Source organism: Pteropus alecto, unplaced genomic scaffold (genome assembly GCF_000325575.1).
Source record: "Pteropus alecto unplaced genomic scaffold, ASM32557v1 scaffold152, whole genome shotgun sequence".
NCBI lineage: Eukaryota > Metazoa > Chordata > Mammalia > Chiroptera > Pteropodidae > Pteropus > Pteropus alecto.
Window position 1 is genome coordinate 1,616,721 of NW_006432227.1, and position 19,730 is coordinate 1,636,450.

At 37.5% G+C, this 19,730-nt stretch overlaps 1 protein-coding gene across 4 annotated transcripts in view; it reads left to right on the top strand.

Annotated features, from left to right (window-relative positions):
- The window catches only part of DROSHA (drosha ribonuclease III), a 107,433-nt gene that overhangs the window by 23,249 nt on the left and 64,454 nt on the right, over positions 1-19,730 (top strand). For all 4 annotated transcript variants that reach the window (XM_006907113.3, XM_006907114.3, XM_015585734.2 and 1 more), the window contains 5 exons: positions 5,694-5,780; positions 7,944-8,030; positions 13,544-13,615; positions 15,181-15,262; positions 16,173-16,247. In XM_006907113.3, the coding sequence (XP_006907175.1) occupies positions 5,694-5,780; positions 7,944-8,030; positions 13,544-13,615; positions 15,181-15,262; positions 16,173-16,247 (403 nt within the window). The remainder of the gene's footprint in view (positions 1-5,693; positions 5,781-7,943; positions 8,031-13,543; positions 13,616-15,180; positions 15,263-16,172; positions 16,248-19,730) is intronic.

Genomic DNA, 19,730 nt, shown 5'->3' on the forward strand with positions numbered 1-19,730 from the left:
TTTCCCTTGGTACACAAGGTCTGCTGCTGTCTTTGTTAGTCTGTTGCCCCCACTAAACTGAATAGCTCACGGACTGTTCTAACTCCAGACCCAGCACCTGGCCCATCAGGGACACATATTTGGATATGTCTGACTGATTAGGTTGAATACTCTTACATAATAGTTATATATAACTATTCTCTTTCAATTACTTTCCTTCATTTTCTCCCATTATCTTTAATTTTTATAATGTTCTTATTAATCCTGGGATTGTCACTTTATGATTCAGCATATTATGTTTAAACATAATAGATATAAATCCTTAGTTTCTATTTAAAAACTTGTTTGAGTTGGTTCCAATAATTGGAATAAATGAGACAGTGATAGATATTTTGAACTGCTTGCCTCACTTTTACCTCATTTGTCTTTGAAAGTTGGCGTGTGTGACAAGGAACTGTGGGACAAGGTCTATACTTTGTGAGTGTCCACGTGCGTGCCTCAGGTTGGGCTCTCTGAAAGCAGATGCTGTAGTGGAGTGCGGGGTGTGAGGTGTTTAATAGGGATCAGGCAGGAAGAGAGTGGAGGCAGGATTGAGCAGAGGGAGAAGTCAAGCTGTGATGGGCCTGATAAAGCCTGACCTGTCAGAATTGGCTTGCTGGAATGTTCTTCATACCCCATTTCCCTCTGTCCCCAAAGCAGTCTGCCAAAGGAAGGGAATGACTTTGGGGTAGGAGGATCTGCAGAGGAGTCTGACTGTAAAGGAGGCAGTGGCTGCAGGCTGTCTGCTACCTGCTGCCCTCACAGGCCCTGTTTTGAAGAGAGACCTGGGTGGACAGTGATACTGGCTGAGGACCTACGGGCAGGCAAACCCATACTCACAGTACGTGTTTATTCCTATGAGAGTAGACTTCTGACTCAGGATGGATGGGGCTGATGCAGTCTACTTCCTACCAAGTGGCAGGTTGGTCTTCTCAAGGAATAGTGCCATTTGGGGGGCCCAGCGCTGGTCATTGGAGGTGGCTGGTTGGACGTTCGACAGTGGCAGTCAACTTAGCCAGCTTAGCTTTGGTAAGCGTGTGTATGCTCTTGGGCTTATGTGAAGCCTCTATCTGTGCTACTGTGCCCACTTCATTCATATGCCCATCCTTTCAACTATGGTGGCTGATGACTGAGGCTGGCTGACACCATCTGGCTGAGTCATTTTGTGACTCACTGGGTTAGCACCTCTTCCATAGTGAGTGCTCTCCAATGGACACCTACATGTGATGGAGAGATTGTCATACTCACTCTCATTTGTCTACTCACAAATCTCTACCCCAACACCTTATTCCTGATCTTCCAATTTTTTTCCTCCTAAACTTCTGACCAGCTGGCATGGCCACGTGCTTCTAACCTGAATCCATCTGTATTCTAACCTCAGGCCACTTCTCTTTGCATACAAAGTGGATGACCAGGTATACCACCTGAAACTTTGCCCATTTGGAAGATTCTCCCTCATAGCTGTCTTTCCAAGCCCATCCTGAATGAGGCTGCAGAGCTGTCCGTTTTCAGCTTGAACCCCCTTACTGACTGACCCATCTGCAAACCAAGCTTGAGCTTTCCCTTCAGCTTTCGTTCTTCCATTCGTAGTCATCAGCTGAGAGAGGGGTGCTGGTGCAACACTGGTAGGCCACCTGCTCATGCAGCTGGATCGTGTCTGCTGCTCCTTTGTGTGCTTGATTCTGGGTGTATCACCTCCATCTCATGTGAGATTGTCAGACTTGTGCCTGAGTGGGACTGACAGAACCTAGCTTATGTTGGGCATTTCCAACCACTTGTTTGTTTGCTGTACCTTGGCCACGCCTTCCTTATCTACCAGGGCCCAGTAAGCGCACGAGGAGTCGGTTTTTAAAGGCATATCATTCTTTACTCTAGATGGCATGGCTTTGCTCCAGAACCCCAGAGACCAACATCGTGATTCTCAGCACGGCCCCGAACTCCTCTCAGCATCTTTTCCCACCAGCAGTGTAGGATTTGCTGAATTGTGTGGCCCCTGCAGCAGGGCTGCTTGCAGCGTAGCTTGGAACTGCAGAGGTCTTTCTCATCTGAGCCACACTCAGAGCTGATACTCTCTGTACCACTCTATAAATGGGCTGAAGCAATATTCCTAGGTGGGGATTATGCTGCCTCCTGAACCCAAATAGGCCCACTTGTTGTGCTTCCTTCTTAACTGTTGGAGATGGAAGAGGTGATAATTTGTCTTTTACTTTGCATGGATGTCTTGGCACTCCTCCAGACGACTGAGTCTTAAAAATGTTGTGGCCGTGGTAGGCCCCTGAATCTTCGTAGGGCTTATCTCACCTTCTGGAGCGTGTGCGTTTTACCCAGGCTTTTAGCTTGATCAACATAATAATGTCAAAGATGCAATGGAGCAATATAATGCTCTGCAGTATGTCCAGAAGGTCAAGAGCTCCTTGGACTGCATCATTACAGCAAGTGGAAGAGTTAACACAGACTGGCAACCAAATCGTAAACGTTGTCTGTTCTATGCAGATGTGAATCATTTCTTATCCTTATTCTGATGGGGATAGAAAAGAATACATTCTGCGAATTATTTGCCACATATTTTGTACCTGAGATCATATTAATCTTCTCTAAGCTACAATACCTGGCACAGCAGGTGAACTTAGAGCTGCTACTTTGTTGAGCTTGTGGTAGTCTACAGTTGTCCTCTAGGATCCATTTAGTTTCTTTAGGAGCCAAATTGTTAAACAGATAGTGATTGGGGCATCACCCCTGTGTCGTTCAGATCCTTAAGGGTGGCACTAATCTCCACCATCCCTGTGCACAATGCTGTTTTTGATGCCCATGTTGAGGGGGGTTGGTAATTTCATTGGCTTCCCCTTGACCTTTCCCATTGTGATGGCTCTTACTCCACAGATCAAGGACCCCCTGCGGGTTGGTGCCATTTGCAAGTTTTATCAATTTCATTCGATACATTCAGGGACCAGGGAAATGACCACTGGGTGGATTTTTGGATTCAGTGGTCCTACTGTAAGCCAGACCTTGACCAAGATTTCCGTTACTGCCTTGGCCTCATGTCCTCCACTCTCTTGAGGGTATGAGGATGATGCATCCAGTCTCTCAGAAATGTTGATTCTGATGCTGAGTCCAACATGCCTTGAACTCTCTGGGTTCTGTTTTCCCCAATGTTCTGTTACCTGGGTCAGTGGCCAGAGGCCCCTTGGGAAAGTGAAGGTTGTTGTGACCATTTTTGCATGTAATGTTATTGCAAGGCCTCCTGGGAACTGGCTACCTTTTCAGTCAATAGATTTCAGTCTGAAAACTTGATCAGGTCTGGAACTGGGCAGGGAATCATGACTTTATTGGAGCAACTTACCTTCAGCTACTTGATTTTCCATTCTTGATTTCTTTTGTTGGTACAAACTAAGTAGTACTTTTGTCCGCTACCCATTTATTTGTACCTAAGGACACCATGTTCTGTTGACTACTTCCATGACTCTTTATGAGACAGACCCCCTTGGCTGCCACTTTGATCTTGCTGGTCATAATGATAATTATGCAAACTGCCTTCTAACAGTTAGCCCTATCATCTATTTGGCCTCTTTTGTTTCAGAGTCCTGTCACATTTGTTGCTGTCAGGAAACTTTGTTCTGTGATAGCCTCTTTTACAGTCATCCTTGGCCTGCAGAAGAGGCCACCACTGATCTTCCTAGTAAAGCTGGTGCCCCTCCACCAGCACATTCCTTTTGGTCTTGGTAAAGGCCATATCCACTCGGCCTTCCCATAGAATATGATTATCTGGTATATTTTTCAGTCATAGATATTATATCTATTACAATATGCCCACTTCCTGGAGTCTTTGCATCCCTGCCTCCTCTATCATGGCAATTTTGATATTTTAACTTTTCACTTAATGTAGGCCATCACTTTTTTACTCTTTTAGGAGACATCTTAATAGGGAATTCCCAGCATCTCCTGGTGTCTTTGAATCATGAATGCTCCCTTTTTATAATCTGGCCGTTTTGATCAAGCCCTCTAAACATCTGGTTCTGTGCAGACTGCTGTTGCTGGTACATGCTGGCTAGTTCTTGGAGCTCCTTTGGGACATAATCTCTCTTCCCAGCACCTCCCCAGCTGGGCTGTGCTGTGAAATGACCTTAATTATAGGTCCGTTGGCCAGGAGGAGAGACTGATTGGGTACTGGGGTGGGGGCGAGGGATGGGGGATGTTTCTGGGTCCATTACAGGCTTTCCTTGGTTGGACATTAATAGTCTTTTAAAATCTACTCACTCTGACTTAGATAAGCCCTGGGCTTGGTCCTGGTTTGCTCTGACTTCTCACTGCAGGTGATGAGAGCTTCTCTGTGTGCCTCCAAAAGGCCCTCTGGCTTTCACATCTGGCTTCCAGTAGCCTTTTTGCCTCCTCTGCTGTTCATTTCTGTAGAGAAATGATTCTCCAGGTGAAGTCTTCTGACTAGTATCAGCATCACTTGGGAACTTGTTAGAACTACAGATTCTCAAATTGCATTAGCTGCTGAATCAAACTCTTGAGGTGGGGAGCAAGCAACCTGAGATTTAGCAAGTCATCCAGGTGATTTCAAGGCACACCAGAGTTTGAATAACATGATAGAGCATCAGTGGTGCTTAGCAAAAGCCATCCATACCACTATTCTTATAGCTATCATTCCCTGATAATCTTAAATATCTGCTTCTACTGATAAAGCCTCCTTATTCATCATCACTGAAAGTGAGATGTGCCATCTGGTGCCAGAGGCTGTGTGCTCCACCTACCAGCGTGATGGGGTCCTTATTGCCAGTTGGGGGTAAGTGATTCACCTCTAGAACCCCATCTTCTCTGCTTTTTTGGATCACTCTTGGTACCAACTCTTGCACATTGGATTTTCCAGAAGCAGATGCTGAGATGGAATTTGGGATGCATGATGTTTCTTAGGGATCTTCACCTGTGAACGGAAGAGGATGTAAGCAGGATTGGGCAGAGAGATTAGTCGAACCATGTCAGCCCCAACAAAACCCCATCTACGTGGTGATGATCCGAGGAAAGATTATTATCTGTTTGAATTGGGCTGCGATGGCTGAGCCTTTATGCCTCTGCCTTGCTCTGAGACTCTCTGCTGTCCATTCTCTACACAGCGGGCAGCAGGTCCTTCCCTGAAAGGTGGTCTGGGTTGATCGCAGTGTACCCAGTGATTCCACTGATGCTTCTTTTGCTCGCTTTCTGTTTTCTTTTTCCTGTCTTAAGCTCCATGCATATTCCTCTCCTACTTTCATTTCTGATCCCTTCTATTTTTACTTAGTATATTTAATCCTTTTGCTGTTTTTTTTCCTCTGTTATAACCTACTGCTATTACTTCTGAGATTATTTTTCCCTCTTTTTTTCCCAGCCAAAGGTCAATTATTATATTATTTTACAAATAAAAGGGAAGTTAGTCATAGAAATTTAAATCTAGAAAGATCTTTATGTTATCCTAACCTGTCGTTTATATATGGGGCAATGAATTGAATGTTGGGGACCAGCCAGCCCTTTTTTATTCATCTAGTTAACGGTAAAGTGAATATTGTTCTTTCCTACTAGCCTGTGAAGGAGCACACATAAAACCTCTTTTGTCTGATGTGAAGCTAGAAAATGCAGTCCATTTTTAAATAAACATATTATTATCCTTCTTTACTTTTAATCTCACTTTTCCCCCCTAGGCCATCAAGCCCTGTCGTCCTATGACCAATAATGCTGGCAGACTTTTCCACTATCGAATTACAGTCTCCCCTCCTACAAACTTTTTAGTAAGTTCCTAACAAAATCAGATTTTATTTATTTTGAAATGTAAATGGTTGAATGTGTGTACATAGGATAAAATATGAATAGACTAAATACTGACTCAGTTCTTAAAAGTTCTTTGTTTTAAAAGTATTCTACTTTATTTTGATAAAATTGCCTTTATTATAATGACTTTTGTTTTGACCTTCTTACTATACTACTTTCTGTACCTTTTTCATTTATATTGTTGGTGCCACATAATAGCCAAAGAATTATGGAGCTATTCATTGGAGCTATGGAGTTGAAAGAATGCTTTCAACATCTTTTAAAAATTACTGAATAGCTTATACATTTTTAAGTGACCCAAATAAGAAAATCTATTGTATTTATGACAGTAAATAATAATACTTAATATTTATCGACTATGGTATTAGGCACCATTCTAAGTGTATAACATATATTAACTCATTTCTCACAACAAACTGATGAAGTAGATAGTATCATCCCCACTCAGCAGATGGGGTATTCCATGTTTTTCAGGTGCGCTTAAGTAGCTTGCTTAAGATTGTTCAGGTAGTAAGTGGCAGAGTGGGGATTTGAACCTAGGCAGACAGACTCCATCACGCATGGCTGTATGCTATTACACTATGCTATATTGCCTTTAACATGACAAAATTTATTCATTTCGGTTACTCGTATCATCAAGAGATTCAAAATGATTATTAATAATTATATATTTTCACTTTATTGAAATGTAATTCATATGCCACAAGATATACCCATTAAAGTGTGTATTTCATGATATTTAATCTTTTCACAGAATTGTGAAACCATCACCACAATCTAATTTTAGAACATTTTCGTCATCCCCAAAAGAAACCCTGTACTATTAGCATTCAGTTCTTTTCCACCCCTTAGCCTTCATCAACTACTAAGATATTTTCTCTGTCGTTTGCCTATTCTAGATATTTCCTGTAAATGGGAGCCTAGAATATGTGATCTTTTTGGCTTCTGATTTCACTTAGCATAATGTTTTCAAGATTCATTTGTGTTGTATCGTGCAGCTTCATTCCTTTTAATGGCCAAATATTATTCTATAATATAGAATGGATATACTATATTTTGTCTATTCATCAGTTGATAAACATTTGTGTACAAGTTTTTGTGTGGATGTATGTTCTCATTTCTCTTGGTTATAAACCTAGGACTAGCGTTGATGGATTGTGTGGTCACTCTATGTTTAATATTTTGAGGAGCTACCAAATTGTTTTCCAGAGTGGCTGTACCATTATTATTTTTTTAGAAGCTCTTTTGATTGTTTTTAATTTAGACCAGCTTTGTTAAGTTATTCAAGTAGAAAGTAGTGGTAGTATTGACAAAACAAATAATGTACATTTAGATATTCTTTAGTCCTCCCCCTGCCAAGTTTATGTATAATAGTATGTATATATAATATTTAAAAGAATAATATTTAATACCTATGTAAAAGACATATCTTTTAGGTTACCAGTCTGGATAATTAGCTCCATATTTAGTATTTAGGATTAAAGGTGATGTGCAGTAAGAATGGCATAAAGAAGAGAGTCTGTTATGCATAGATCAACGTTTGTATGTTTTAATTACATATTAAATTTTAATTAAGATTTTCGTCATTATTCAGGAATTGATTTATTGTAGCTTTTGGTGTGTTGACTTTTTCTTGGAGGGCCTGAGAATGGAACTGTGAGGGGCTGAACTGGCAGGGACCTCGAGGCCTTCAAGAGCCTTGCAGGTTGTTGCTAGTTTTGACCATCATGATGCTGAGTCTTTTTCACTTTGAGCTTTGAGTCAACTATGTGTTATCTTGTTCTTTTTAAGACTTCTATTAGTTCAGAAATATAGTTCAGTAAGAACTATAGTGTGGAATTAAATAAATTACTAGGAAAGGAAGACATGTAGCTTTTTTTTTTCTTAATAGCATCTACATAAACATTCTTGGTTGTCTTAGTACATAAATATTGCCGAAGCGAGAGAATTCCACTTACAATTAAACTTTTGTATAAAGTTCTCCCTAGTGTTTGGAAAAACATTAACAAAGTTTATGGAGTCCCTACATTTTTCCTGTTGGTTGCTTTGTGTCCTGATGGATTTCTTCACACACAGATCATGCCATTATTTAATTTAAGCTTTACGTTTCTGTTTGTTTTTAGACTGACAGACCAACTGTTATAGAATATGACGATCATGAGTATATCTTTGAAGGATTTTCTATGTTTGCACATGCTCCCCTGACCAATGTAAGTATGTGCTGATTGGCTGGCTTTCTCTGTCCTTATGTCCCTTCCTTCCCTTCATTCTTTTTTTCTAAAAATCAAAATAAATTTCCTTTCCTCTGACTTCTAAGCAACATTTACTTTGTGTCCCTCTGCATGAGCTGCAGGAAGTCTGTGGCAGTGTGTGTCAGGTGGGAATGTGACATCTGTGCTAATTGAGTCACAGGTTTGGTCCACATTAAATGGTGTAAGTAAACGTGTCAGAATAACATTTTGAGAGTGTGAAAGATTGAAAAAGAAAGATAAACTGTGGAGTAATGTGTCAAAGCTATTTTGGGTTGGGTGTCCTTCAAAAGAAAGTTGGAAAGTTTTAAGAAGAAGCTATTATTTAGTCTCTGAGCTACAGAAAAAGAAATAGAGCTGGCTCAGGACATCTGGAGCCTGAATTAATTTCATATACTTTTCAGCTTTTGAATCCCAGGAATATGTCTTCTTTAAGAGGCTTTATCTGACATAGAGATTTATGATATTTTTATACAGGTATTAAGGCTGCTTTGTTGGTAATTGGTTCAAATGGAAGTTCTGTATCTAGGAGTCAAAATCTTTCTGTCTCAAAGCTGGCATCTTGGGAATTGTCTTACTTATTCTGTATTCCAGTTGGGCGTAGAATGAATTTGCTGGTAGCTCAGGAAGAGAGTGTAGCAGTATACTTTACCCAGTCTAGACACTGCTATAGTACTTATTGAATTATAGCTATGGTATATATCTACCTCAAAATAATGTTCTTTAATCCTTTCTGGTTTATAACTGCAGTATGAGAAGTTATTTTAGTACAGTTTACTTAAAACTTGAAATTCTATTCCTTTGGAGAATAAAGAGTCAAATCTTTGCTAAACTTTTTCCTTTCTATCATTCTTTTTTTCTTTATAAGTGGACTTGATTTCATAATAGCAATATTAATTTAAATCAAAAAATTGTTTTCTTCGTGAGATTGTTTTTATTCCACAGTATTTTTTATCCTAGAGAATTTTCTTTGAGAAGATGATAACATTGTAAATTGTAAATGTAAAAATAAAACCATATGGTGATACATACCACATTTAACTCCAGGGTGGACTGTAATATACAAAAGGTGCAATACTCGACTATTTTTTTTTCATTTTTTCTTTTCTTTCTTTTTTTCTTTTGCCATATAATTGATATATAACATTATATTAGTTTTAGATGTACAACATAATGATTCAACATTTGTATATGTTGTGAAATGATCACCACAATAAGTCTAGTTAACATATGTCAATTTACATAGTTACAGAATTTTATATTGGACTATTCTTAAACAATCTATGTGAAAAGGGACCAGGAGGTTTTTGAATTTTGATGGTTTTGTTGCCTTTTCAAAAAGATTCTCAGTTAGGTACTCAAACCCTTTGTTACACCAATCTCCTGGTCTTAGAGTTAGGTCTTTAGAAGTCTTCCAGTCCACTTTCCCCCTTCCCTCAGAGGGCTTGCAAATGCACATAATTTAGTTACCATGAAAATATTTAAAAATATATGTCATCTCATCTCTTAATTCCCTAGAAGTAGTGCAGATTTTATTTTAACTTTTAAGATCTTCTTAATCAAAGAAGGAAATTGATGTGGCTTCAGAGAGACCAAAGTTTTAAACATTAGTGAATTCCACTTACTAGCTAGCTGTATGATTTGACATTTCAATCTTTATAAGCCTTGACTGTCTCATCTTAAGATAGAGGTATTAGTTTTAGCAATCTTATTGGCTTTAGTAAAAAAAAAAAATGAGATGACACATGGAAGTGTTTATCATACAGCACTTGGTATACAATAAATATTGCACTTCTTAATTTGGAAGAGATGTCAGACAGACCTGGGTTTGCATTTTTCTTCTAATACTATGTTGTTTTTTCCACTAATTCTTAGTATTTATGTGACCTTGGACAAATGATTCTTTGAGCTTTATTAAAGTCCCTCAGCATGAGGTTTGTCACTGAGAGGCTGCTAATGCTAAATTAATTGCAGTTTTAACTGTTGTTATAAAATAAAGTATAGGATTGAAAAATTCCCGGCTTCAGCATATATTTTATATGAAAATATTCAAGTTCTCAAAATTTGAGAACTTTGTAATGAGAAGATAAGCCCCATCATTTATGTTAGAGACGTTGATAAAATAAATCGCGTTTCAGGCAGTGCTGTACAGTTCATAGGAATTAGATCCATCAAAGGCCTCTTGAATTTGAAATAGCCTCCCAAGAAAAAGAACTATTAAATCGCTTTCCTGATCTGATTCATTTTTGTGCTAGAGAACATGAGCTCGAATGGCATGCAAATGATTGTAGTGTTAGAATCGCAACCAAATCTAGTTCCAGCAAGTTCTCCTAAGACCTTGAACTGAAATGGATTGAAAGCCTTGTTGGCTGAGTATAGAGTGTTCTGGGAGAATGTTATCCTTCTATGTAGTACCTTTGCTATTACTTAAAATACCTGATGGTACTAAGGACTTCGACAACACAACTAAAATTATAAAGATATATGTATTAGATGCATAATATCTTATCCCACTCTCAAAAGCATCAGAAAGCTTCCTGATCATTTCTGTCTTGCCTTAACTTGGCTTCTCATTTCCAGTGGCCTCACTGCCCTGCCTTTGGTCATTTAGTGCCTGAAAATAGTAGAGATAGGATGTAGAAGTTTAGGGAGGGTGTTTTGGTTTGTTTTTGGCACAATGAGATAGGAGTTAGTGTCAGTCACTATCCAAAGATGTTTTAAGAAATGATGGTATGTATTTATATTTTTTGATTGACCAATTAAGCGTCCAATCATTTGAGCTTCTAGTATGTAGGAAAATGACAAGTTTTCGCTGAGTCTTAGAGAGAGATTCAAGTTTGAATAGAAAAGGAGATCCTGCCTTTACAATTTGTGTATCTGAGAAGGGCTCTAGTGTAATGGATGAGAGCTCAAAAGAAAATAAAGCGTGTGTAAGAGGTCAAAAAAGAAATTCCAAACTAAAGTGATTTTAGTTGAAATAATATGGGAAAAGGATTGTACTTGCATAAATCGTCCATCAGAGCTGCTTTTGCACCTAGTAGAAGGAGTAAAGTTTACACTTTTGCTGTTTTTCTACCTGCCTCTTGACTGTTCCCAAGAGGTCTGGTCCTTTTTTGGATACTCTCTCCCTGAGTAATGTAGTCTCACCCACTTGTTTTTCCTCCTATGCACATTCCGATCCTCACCAAATCAATATTTAAAGCTTTAACAAAGGCTTTGTGCTTCACACCCACATTTCAGATTACCTGCTGGGCAGACCCACCCTGATGCTCTCCTTAGGTACCTCATCCTCAACCTGTGCGAAACTGAGCTTGTCATCTTTCCCACGTACTGAGTTTGAGGTTCAGAGAATACCCTATGATTTCCTTTGTATTAAATCCTTTGTGATCTATCTAGGCCAGACACTTAGAAATTATCTCCTATTCTTCTCTCTCATTTCCATGTCAGAATGAACGGTCACTGTGTATGTCCGTAATTTCTTCTGTGTTTATAAATTGCCCCCTCCTTTCTAATCTCTTCATTCGGCTCCTCGGCCGTTTCGTTAGACTCCAGTCTGGTCTTCTGGTTTCCCGTGTTCCCCTCTAAACCCATCCCACACTTTACATAGCACCCCATCCAAAATGTAAACTATGGTAGTCTCTTGCTAACTTGAATGACTTCTTATTGCCTAGGATAAGCCCTGAATCCTTAACATTGTTTATAAGGTTTGCATAATATAGTTCATGCTTTCTTGGCCAGAATCACACAGCTAAATGACTTATTCTTCCCTCGCTCCCTTTCTCTGTCTTGCTAGAAACTAAACATCTCTTCCTCCCCAACTTAATTTTTTTGGATGACCTGGAAAATCCCTCCCCATCTTTGAAGACTCAACTCAAGTGTTACCTCCTTTTTGGGTCTTTTGAACTTTATACTTTCTGTTTGCTTATTTGTTTTTTAATTGTACTTGTAAGTTACATTGTATCATTCTGTTTATACTTGTTTACATGCCTTCTCTTTTAGATCCTTACCTTTTAAAAAAGGTAGGGACTGTGACATGTTAGAGTAACTATGAACCTAACAGTTGTTAGCAAAGAATAGGTTTTTAAAAAAATATGAGTAATCCACAAATTTATAGGTCTCAAACATTTTTAAATGATCGTAAGAACAAAGAACTTAAAAATGATACTGGCTTTAGCATGTAGCTTCAGTTGATTTAGAACTCATTATCACAAGAAAGTTGAAAATGGATCTCTTATTAAAGTTAATTATGAATTTTTCTCAAATTAGCCATCATGCTTAAAAATGAAAAAGCGCCTAAGAAGTAAACTTCATTTCTGAGAAAAAGATTTCCAGTAGATGGCATTATAAGACAATTTTTGTTTTTCTTACCATTCCTTTGGCTGGTAGAATTAAAATTTGTTTCTTTCTGATTGCTATGCTTTGTAAAAACGATTACATTTATAAAAAATCATCTTATGGACAGATTGAGCGGCCAGAAAAGCCTACTTAACACATCTCTAAGGCTTCTGAGTCTATTATTTTCCCCAGCTTGTCATCCAAGCCACTGCAAGTATCTTCATACCCTCCATTTCTCATTCCTTCCTTTATTCAAAAATATATTTATGGAAAACCTATTATATCTAGGCACTAAGCTAGTTAGTGTCTGACGATACTAGCAAAATAGGTTAGGTCAGGATTTATTTCACCTGAGCCTTCTTTCATTTTCACATGTACCCCGAGTAGTAGAACAGGTAATGGGAGGTGTATACTTTAGTGACTTAGAGCTTGGGTCTAGAGCACGATTTTCGAATTCACCAGGTCCTGGTGACCTTTGGCAAGGTGCCCGATGACTCTCTACCTTAGTTTCCTCCACAGTACAAGGGGGATGGTAGTTGTACCTGTGTCATAGGGATGGCTACATGAGCGACAGTATGTGAAGCGTTAGAACAGTGCCTGGCTTAATAAATGCTATTTATAACTGTTATTAGTTTTATTATAATTTATTATTATTATTTTTATTACCACGATTGTTTTTGCGCCAGAACCGGATAGGCAGCGTGACTTGTGAGCACTTCAGTGTCTTATGAATCTGTAACTGATGAATTGTCAGCCTGCTCTCCCTGATCTGCCCGAAGACCCAAAAATTCTGAAAGCTTTTAAAAACCTGAGAAAAAGAAGTATTTAATTGTGGTTTTATTAATTCTTTAGAGGCGATTTGTTTGCTTTTAATGGGTTCTTGTCTGTTTGTGTTGTCCCTCATACAGTTAATTAAGCACCAACATTATGCAGGTTTCCTGTAGAGGCTGAGCCAACTGGGTTCTTACCATTAAAATCCAGCAGTTGTGGTCAAGCTTCGTGTGCAGCATTGTTAGCAGCTTGGATTAAGTGAAGCTTTCTCATTCGGTTCATGGCCTTCTCGGTCAAGTAGCAGACACTTGTGCAATGTGAGCCTGCAGGAAGGTGTTGCGGAACTGAACCTCTCCTTACTCTTGCAGATTCCACTGTGTAAAGTAATTAGATTCAACATAGACTACACGATTCATTTCATCGAAGAGATGATGCCTGAGGTAAGGAAGAAGATTATTTAACAGCATGATGTAGTCTGCTCTTTTGTTTATTGCACACATATCTTTAAAGCATTGAACTTAGCTGGCACTGGCTTTTTGCCATAGGAATACACCTAAGGTATTTAGTTCACTGTTGAGTCAGTGAGACAGAAATCTAGGAACAAGGTTAAAATTGGGGTCATTTTTAAACTTACAAATTTTTGAACCCATTTCTCCTCATGTTGCATCTACTGATGGTACCTTTACATCTGCATCTAGTTTGTTTCTGATAGGGGACAGATTTTGGCTACTGGTCTTTATCAGAGAGGAAATTAGAATAGTGAAATTGAATCTGACGCTCTTGGAATAATCTTATTCATTATCTCCATGACAAGATCAATGCTTGGTTCATTTTTCTTCCCATATATTTACATATTTTTCCTAATTGTTTTTCATTGCGGATGCTCAGCAGCAGATTTATCTAAATATATGCAAGAGGTTTAAAATTCCAAAGCAAGATTAATGTGAATCTCAGAATGATTCATTGCCTGATCTTGAATTTAGTGATGTCAACAAATCGCGCTATGAAATAACAACCAGACAGCAAACAAGCTTGTGCACTTAACCTTGTGTTGGAGTCGGGGTCGATTTCCTGAGGCCCTGGCTTTTCTTGCAAACCTTGTTTAACAACGCAGCTCTGTCATGGCAGCGGAGCACAGGGGGCGGGGTGAGGGGGGCGTTGGATGACACACGTGCTTAGTTCGCACCTGTTTCATTCAAAGCAAGTCCTGTTAATTCTACCTGTCTTTCAAAAAGGATTAAAGAGAAAGTGCCCCCCTCCATTCTCCTGCTTAAAAGGCCTTTTTTTTTTTTTTTCTTTTTTACTTCTTTTTGATTTTTAAGGTCATAAGCCCTCATTTGCTCTTGTAAAAGTTTATGACTCTGGCGTGATCTCATGCAGGGTGATTTATGAACCCTGAGCAAAAGAAGTAGGAGGAAGAATTATGAGACAAGTCTCTCTTGCAAATGTATTATCTGTTAAGCTTGTTTACTGGAGAAATTTTGGTACAAACTTTTGTAGTTTTTCGTAGCCCTTTATTTGCCTTCATTAAGAATTTGAACAAAAGACCTCTGTTTATGGTAACTAATGGTGACTCTGGGCCTCTTTGGGTGTTGGTGGTGAGCAGGGGTCGGGTGAGGGGGACAAACCTATCAGGACCTGCCTGTGTGTGTATAATTTGAATTAACAAAAAGTCCCCAGGATACTCTGATGCATTTTATAATTAAGTTAGAAAAATATGACATAAAGAATACTTTAATTTTTAAATTTCACATCAGTTTATTTGTACATCAGGAAGGACTGGGTTCACATTTTCATAGGAATTCTAATGCCATTATTGCCTACTTCATTTATATTTTAAGCCAATGAGCTATTATTTGTAGGACAGTGGTCAAACTTAGGAAATTACATGATTTAACTATAGATTCAGTAGGCACTTTTTAAGACACTTGACTAGAACAAGTTGAACCTTTAGTTAATATATATTTATAATATTGTAGTAATTTGGTTTTGATTTATTTTTCAGAATTTTTGTGTGAAGGGACTTGAACTCTTTTCGTTATTCCTATTCAGAGATATTTTGGAATTGTATGACTGGAATCTTAAAGGTAAATAATAGGATTTAAAGAAAACTATAATGCTTGTAGAACATTGTGGTATGTGGGGGACATAGTTGAAATTCCTCTTGTTTTTGAAATACCCAAGGAAAAACGTGTTTTTCATAGGAACACCTGCTATTGTTTGACATGAATGAGTTCTTATGGGTCTTATTTTCATACAATTTGACAGTGTCCATTACCATTATTTATTATCTAACTGATACCTAAGAAGATGGTATCATTCACGATGAGTATCTACCTTGGTTTATATGCATTAAGGAAAATCTCATTAGCTAATATTTTAAATCTATTGACTTTTAATAAACTTCTTCCAAGATGATAGTGTATTAGAACAGAACTTTGGTTAGCCCTCAGAACAGCTCATGTACTGTGAACTACGTTGATTTCAAAATCAGTACTTGGTTCTTAGATGATAGTTTACTCTTTTGGAGGTGTCTGTATTCCAGCATTTACTTATATATGTTCAAAACAGTGTATTTTCAGATCAAGTTTTTAGTAATAATTCTCTTTTTTTGCAAGTCATATTGATTAAAATAGAAGGGAATTAAAACATGAGCATATTATATCATGAAGTTGTTCAATTATAACAAAAATCGTTATATTTTTTGAATTTCTAAAAATAGTTTTACCTTATATACTGTATACCGTATATATCCTTGGGGCTTTCATTCTCCACTTACTTTGGGTAATCTCCTCACCGAAACTGTCATTGGATGTTTATGGCAGTTACTGTACAGTTGATTTACCTATTGAGAAGAGTGTTTTGTTTTGTTTTGTTTTATGCTCCTGGTGGTGTTTTTTGTCATTATCATGAATCTTAGGAATTAAGTCGGAGTGTTTGCGTTCTAAGGCTGTTTCATATATATTTTTTTCTTTCCTTTTCACTTATTTGCTTTAGGTCCTTTGTTTGAAGACAGCCCTCCCTGCTGCCCAAGATTTCATTTCATGCCACGTTTTGTAAGATTTCTTCCAGGTAAATCTTTTGGCTTGTCAATGACCCAGAGAGATAGTGCATCTGAAAATAAGCCTGCCATTCTTCTTTCGATCTTTAGGGACAACTTTCCCACCTCAGACACTGGTAATTATCTACTTCTCAGGACAGACATGAAAATGTAAAAATTATACATGCTGATTTATATCCCTGCGTAATTTATGGTAGCCCTAAATTAGTGAGCAGCAGCAGAACTGATTGATAAAAATATTATGCAAGTGTTAAAATTAATATGGAAAAATGCATGTGGCTTAAAAGATGCATATAGTTAATTGGAAACCAATTATAAAGTTTTATATACAGTATTATGACTATACTAAAAAATTACTGCAATAATAGCTGTATTAAGGTACTGGTATTAGAGGTGATTTTTTTTCTATTTTTTTGAATATACTTTTATTCATTTTATAGTGAGAAAACAAGAATTTATTCTCTCACTAAATTAAAAAATATGAGTAAATATATGACTTTTAAAGCAATATTTTAACTTTAAAATTTTTTTCAGGAGTCTAGCTATGAGACTCTTGGAAAAAAATTATATTTAGTATTTTAAAAAATGGTCGGGTTTGTACTGAAACCTTTGGATGCCTTTTTGTTTGCAAAGTCTTTACCACCCTTAATGAATTCATTCTGGTATCTCATTCACCAGTAATTCCAGTAACATTCTATACTCCCAGCCTCTCATGCCCTAATTTTTTTTGCTTCTACTTGAACCTTCCCTTTTTCCCCTGTGTACAGTCACCTTTCTCGGCTTTCTTGCTTGAGTCCTTTGCTCTGACTTTTGTCTGTCAGCTTTAGCAGCCTTGGTGCCTTACACTAACCACCACCTTCCGTGGAAATGGCAGTTTAACCATTTGCCTTTGTTTCTCCTATATGTGGGCCACTCAGTGATACTGGAGAAAAAATTTGGCTGCTGTGATAACTCTGTGGTCCACAGGTTTTGCTGGAGAGCTTTTCAGCATGTAAGCTCTCGATCCATGTCTATATATCAGCAGTTTCAGAAATTCGGCCTTAGACTCATGCTCTTCTCATGCCTCCTGTCCTCCTGGGGGCAGGAGGCCTTGCCTTTCCCATGCCGGTCAGACTTGGTCCATAAGCAGCCTATCCATTCACACCCTCTCTAACCCTGTCCCCTCCCGACTGCTGATGCCAAAGCCAGCCTCTAAAAGACCAAATCCAGTGGACACCCTTGAGTTTTAATCTCCTCCCTAATATGGTGCCTGGGCCCCTTGACCTTGTCTATCTGCTGAGCTCTCCTTACTTTGCTCCTAGCTCTCTGATTCATCCTTTGTGGCTTTCATATTTTGTCTATTCATTATAGTTTAGATTTTCCTCAAGATTTTGTCCTTGATACCCTTTCCTCAATCCAGACACTCGGTCACAGTGACTTACTTTTATTTTAGAATAATGTTACTCATATTTTTTAGGATTATTGTTAATGTTTATTTTGTTTGGAAAATGCATTCAAAAGCTTTGTATATCTGATTTTATTTTATTGAGAAGTCTTTTTTTTTTTTTTTAAGTAAATGCATGTTTGATTTTATAATGGAGCTTTAGCAGTGAACTTATCAGAAAATGGTGTTAGAGTGAGTTTGTTGAAAAGCCTTTCCTTTCTGTATGTATTTGCCTCTAGTCATTTTATGACCAAGAGAATCTCTAAGAGAAAGTGGACAGTTTTAAAAATTATCTTAAAGAAAAATCTTACGTCAGATATTTATTTTTGTGGGATCTTAACTCTCACAAATTGTTTTTCATAACTATGTAGGGATAACATCTGTATTGTTATAAAAAAAGGTTTATTAAATACTATTGATTTACTTTTTCATTAGACTTCCTTTTGAAAATACATGTTAAAAAAAACCTTGAAGGATATAGAAAACTACCTAATATATAAAATGCATTTTGGTATTGAGTGGCAAATTATGGCTAATTCTTTACAATATGATTTTATTAAAGATCTTTAAGAAAATAATGAAAAAATAAAAACATTTTGATATATTTTAACTTTTTTCTGTGCATAGACTTGTTTCACATAGTTGTCATCATTCTAATATATGATTTGCATACTAATGTGTAGTAATTCGTTGAGCAGATGGATATTTTTAAAGATCATGATATGTGGTGCCAAATTTCTTGTCACAAGAATCCCATCATTTTATGCTGCCATGAAAAATGCATTATTAATCTTCCTCACATTTTGGACCCTCCCTCCTTCCTTTCTTCTCTTTCTTCTTCCTACCTTCCTTCCTTTTTAAAATTGTCAACTGTAGCTCCCTGCAACTAAGGAGTAAAGAGTATCTGTCTCGTTGTATTAGTGCTAACATACTACTTGGCACATAGCAGGGACTCAATAAATACTTGTCTACTGACTTTATTTAATCAGTCATAACAGTGCCTTCGTTAAATATTCATGTATTTTGTTACTAATGAGAGTGAATGTGCGTTTCAAACATTCTTTGGTATTGTCTCTCATTTTTTAAAAGTAAACCTTTGATTGATGTATAATGCAAATACTGAAAAGTACACATCATAAATATGTGACTCAGTGAATTTTCCTCAAGTAAATATGTACTCAGCACTCTGATCAATATTACCAACACCCAGGAGCTACTTTACGGTCACTACCCCGCCCCCTCAAGGGTAGCCTCTGTTCTGACTTGAAAACACTGTGTTTTATGTGTTAGTTTTACCAGCTTTTGCATTATAAAAATTAGAATTACACTTTTTTATTTTGGTCTTCTTTTGTATTATGTGTTTTTGAGACACCTGTTGTTAGAGTTAACTTTAGTTGGTTCATTTTCACAGCTTATAACATTATATGGTATGACTAAATTAAGATGTATTTAATGTTTCTGTGATTAATGAACATTTGGGTATTTTTAGGTTTTGGCTCTTTTAATTAGTTTATCTGTGTTCGCCCAACACACATGCCTTTTGGTGAGTGTATATTTATGCTTTTCTATTGTGGGAATAGACCTAGGAGTGGAAATTCTGGATGTGTTTACATTAAGCTTTGTAGGTACTTTCAGACCGTTATCCAAAGTGATTGTACCATTTTATCTTCCCACCGGCAGTATATAGTAGAGTTCAAGTTATTCCACATTCTCACCAACACTTGGCATTTTTCTTTATTTTTCAAGTTAGCCATTCTGATGAATGTTCAGAGGTATCGCATTATGGTTTTAATTTTTATCCTAATGACTAACGAAATGGAGCACCACTTCATATATCAATTGACTATTTGGATATTGTCTTTGGAAGTGCCTGTTCAAGTCTTTAGCTCATTTTTGTATTGGGTTAGATTTGCCTTTTTCTCATTTATGCGTAGGTGTTTTTTTATACCGTGTATGAGTCTTTTTCTCAGATGTATAGTCAGTACTTCTCTGTGGATTGCTTTTTTACCGTCTTAATAGTGACTTTTTATCAATAGAAATTCTTAATTTTAATGGAGTCCAATTTACATAA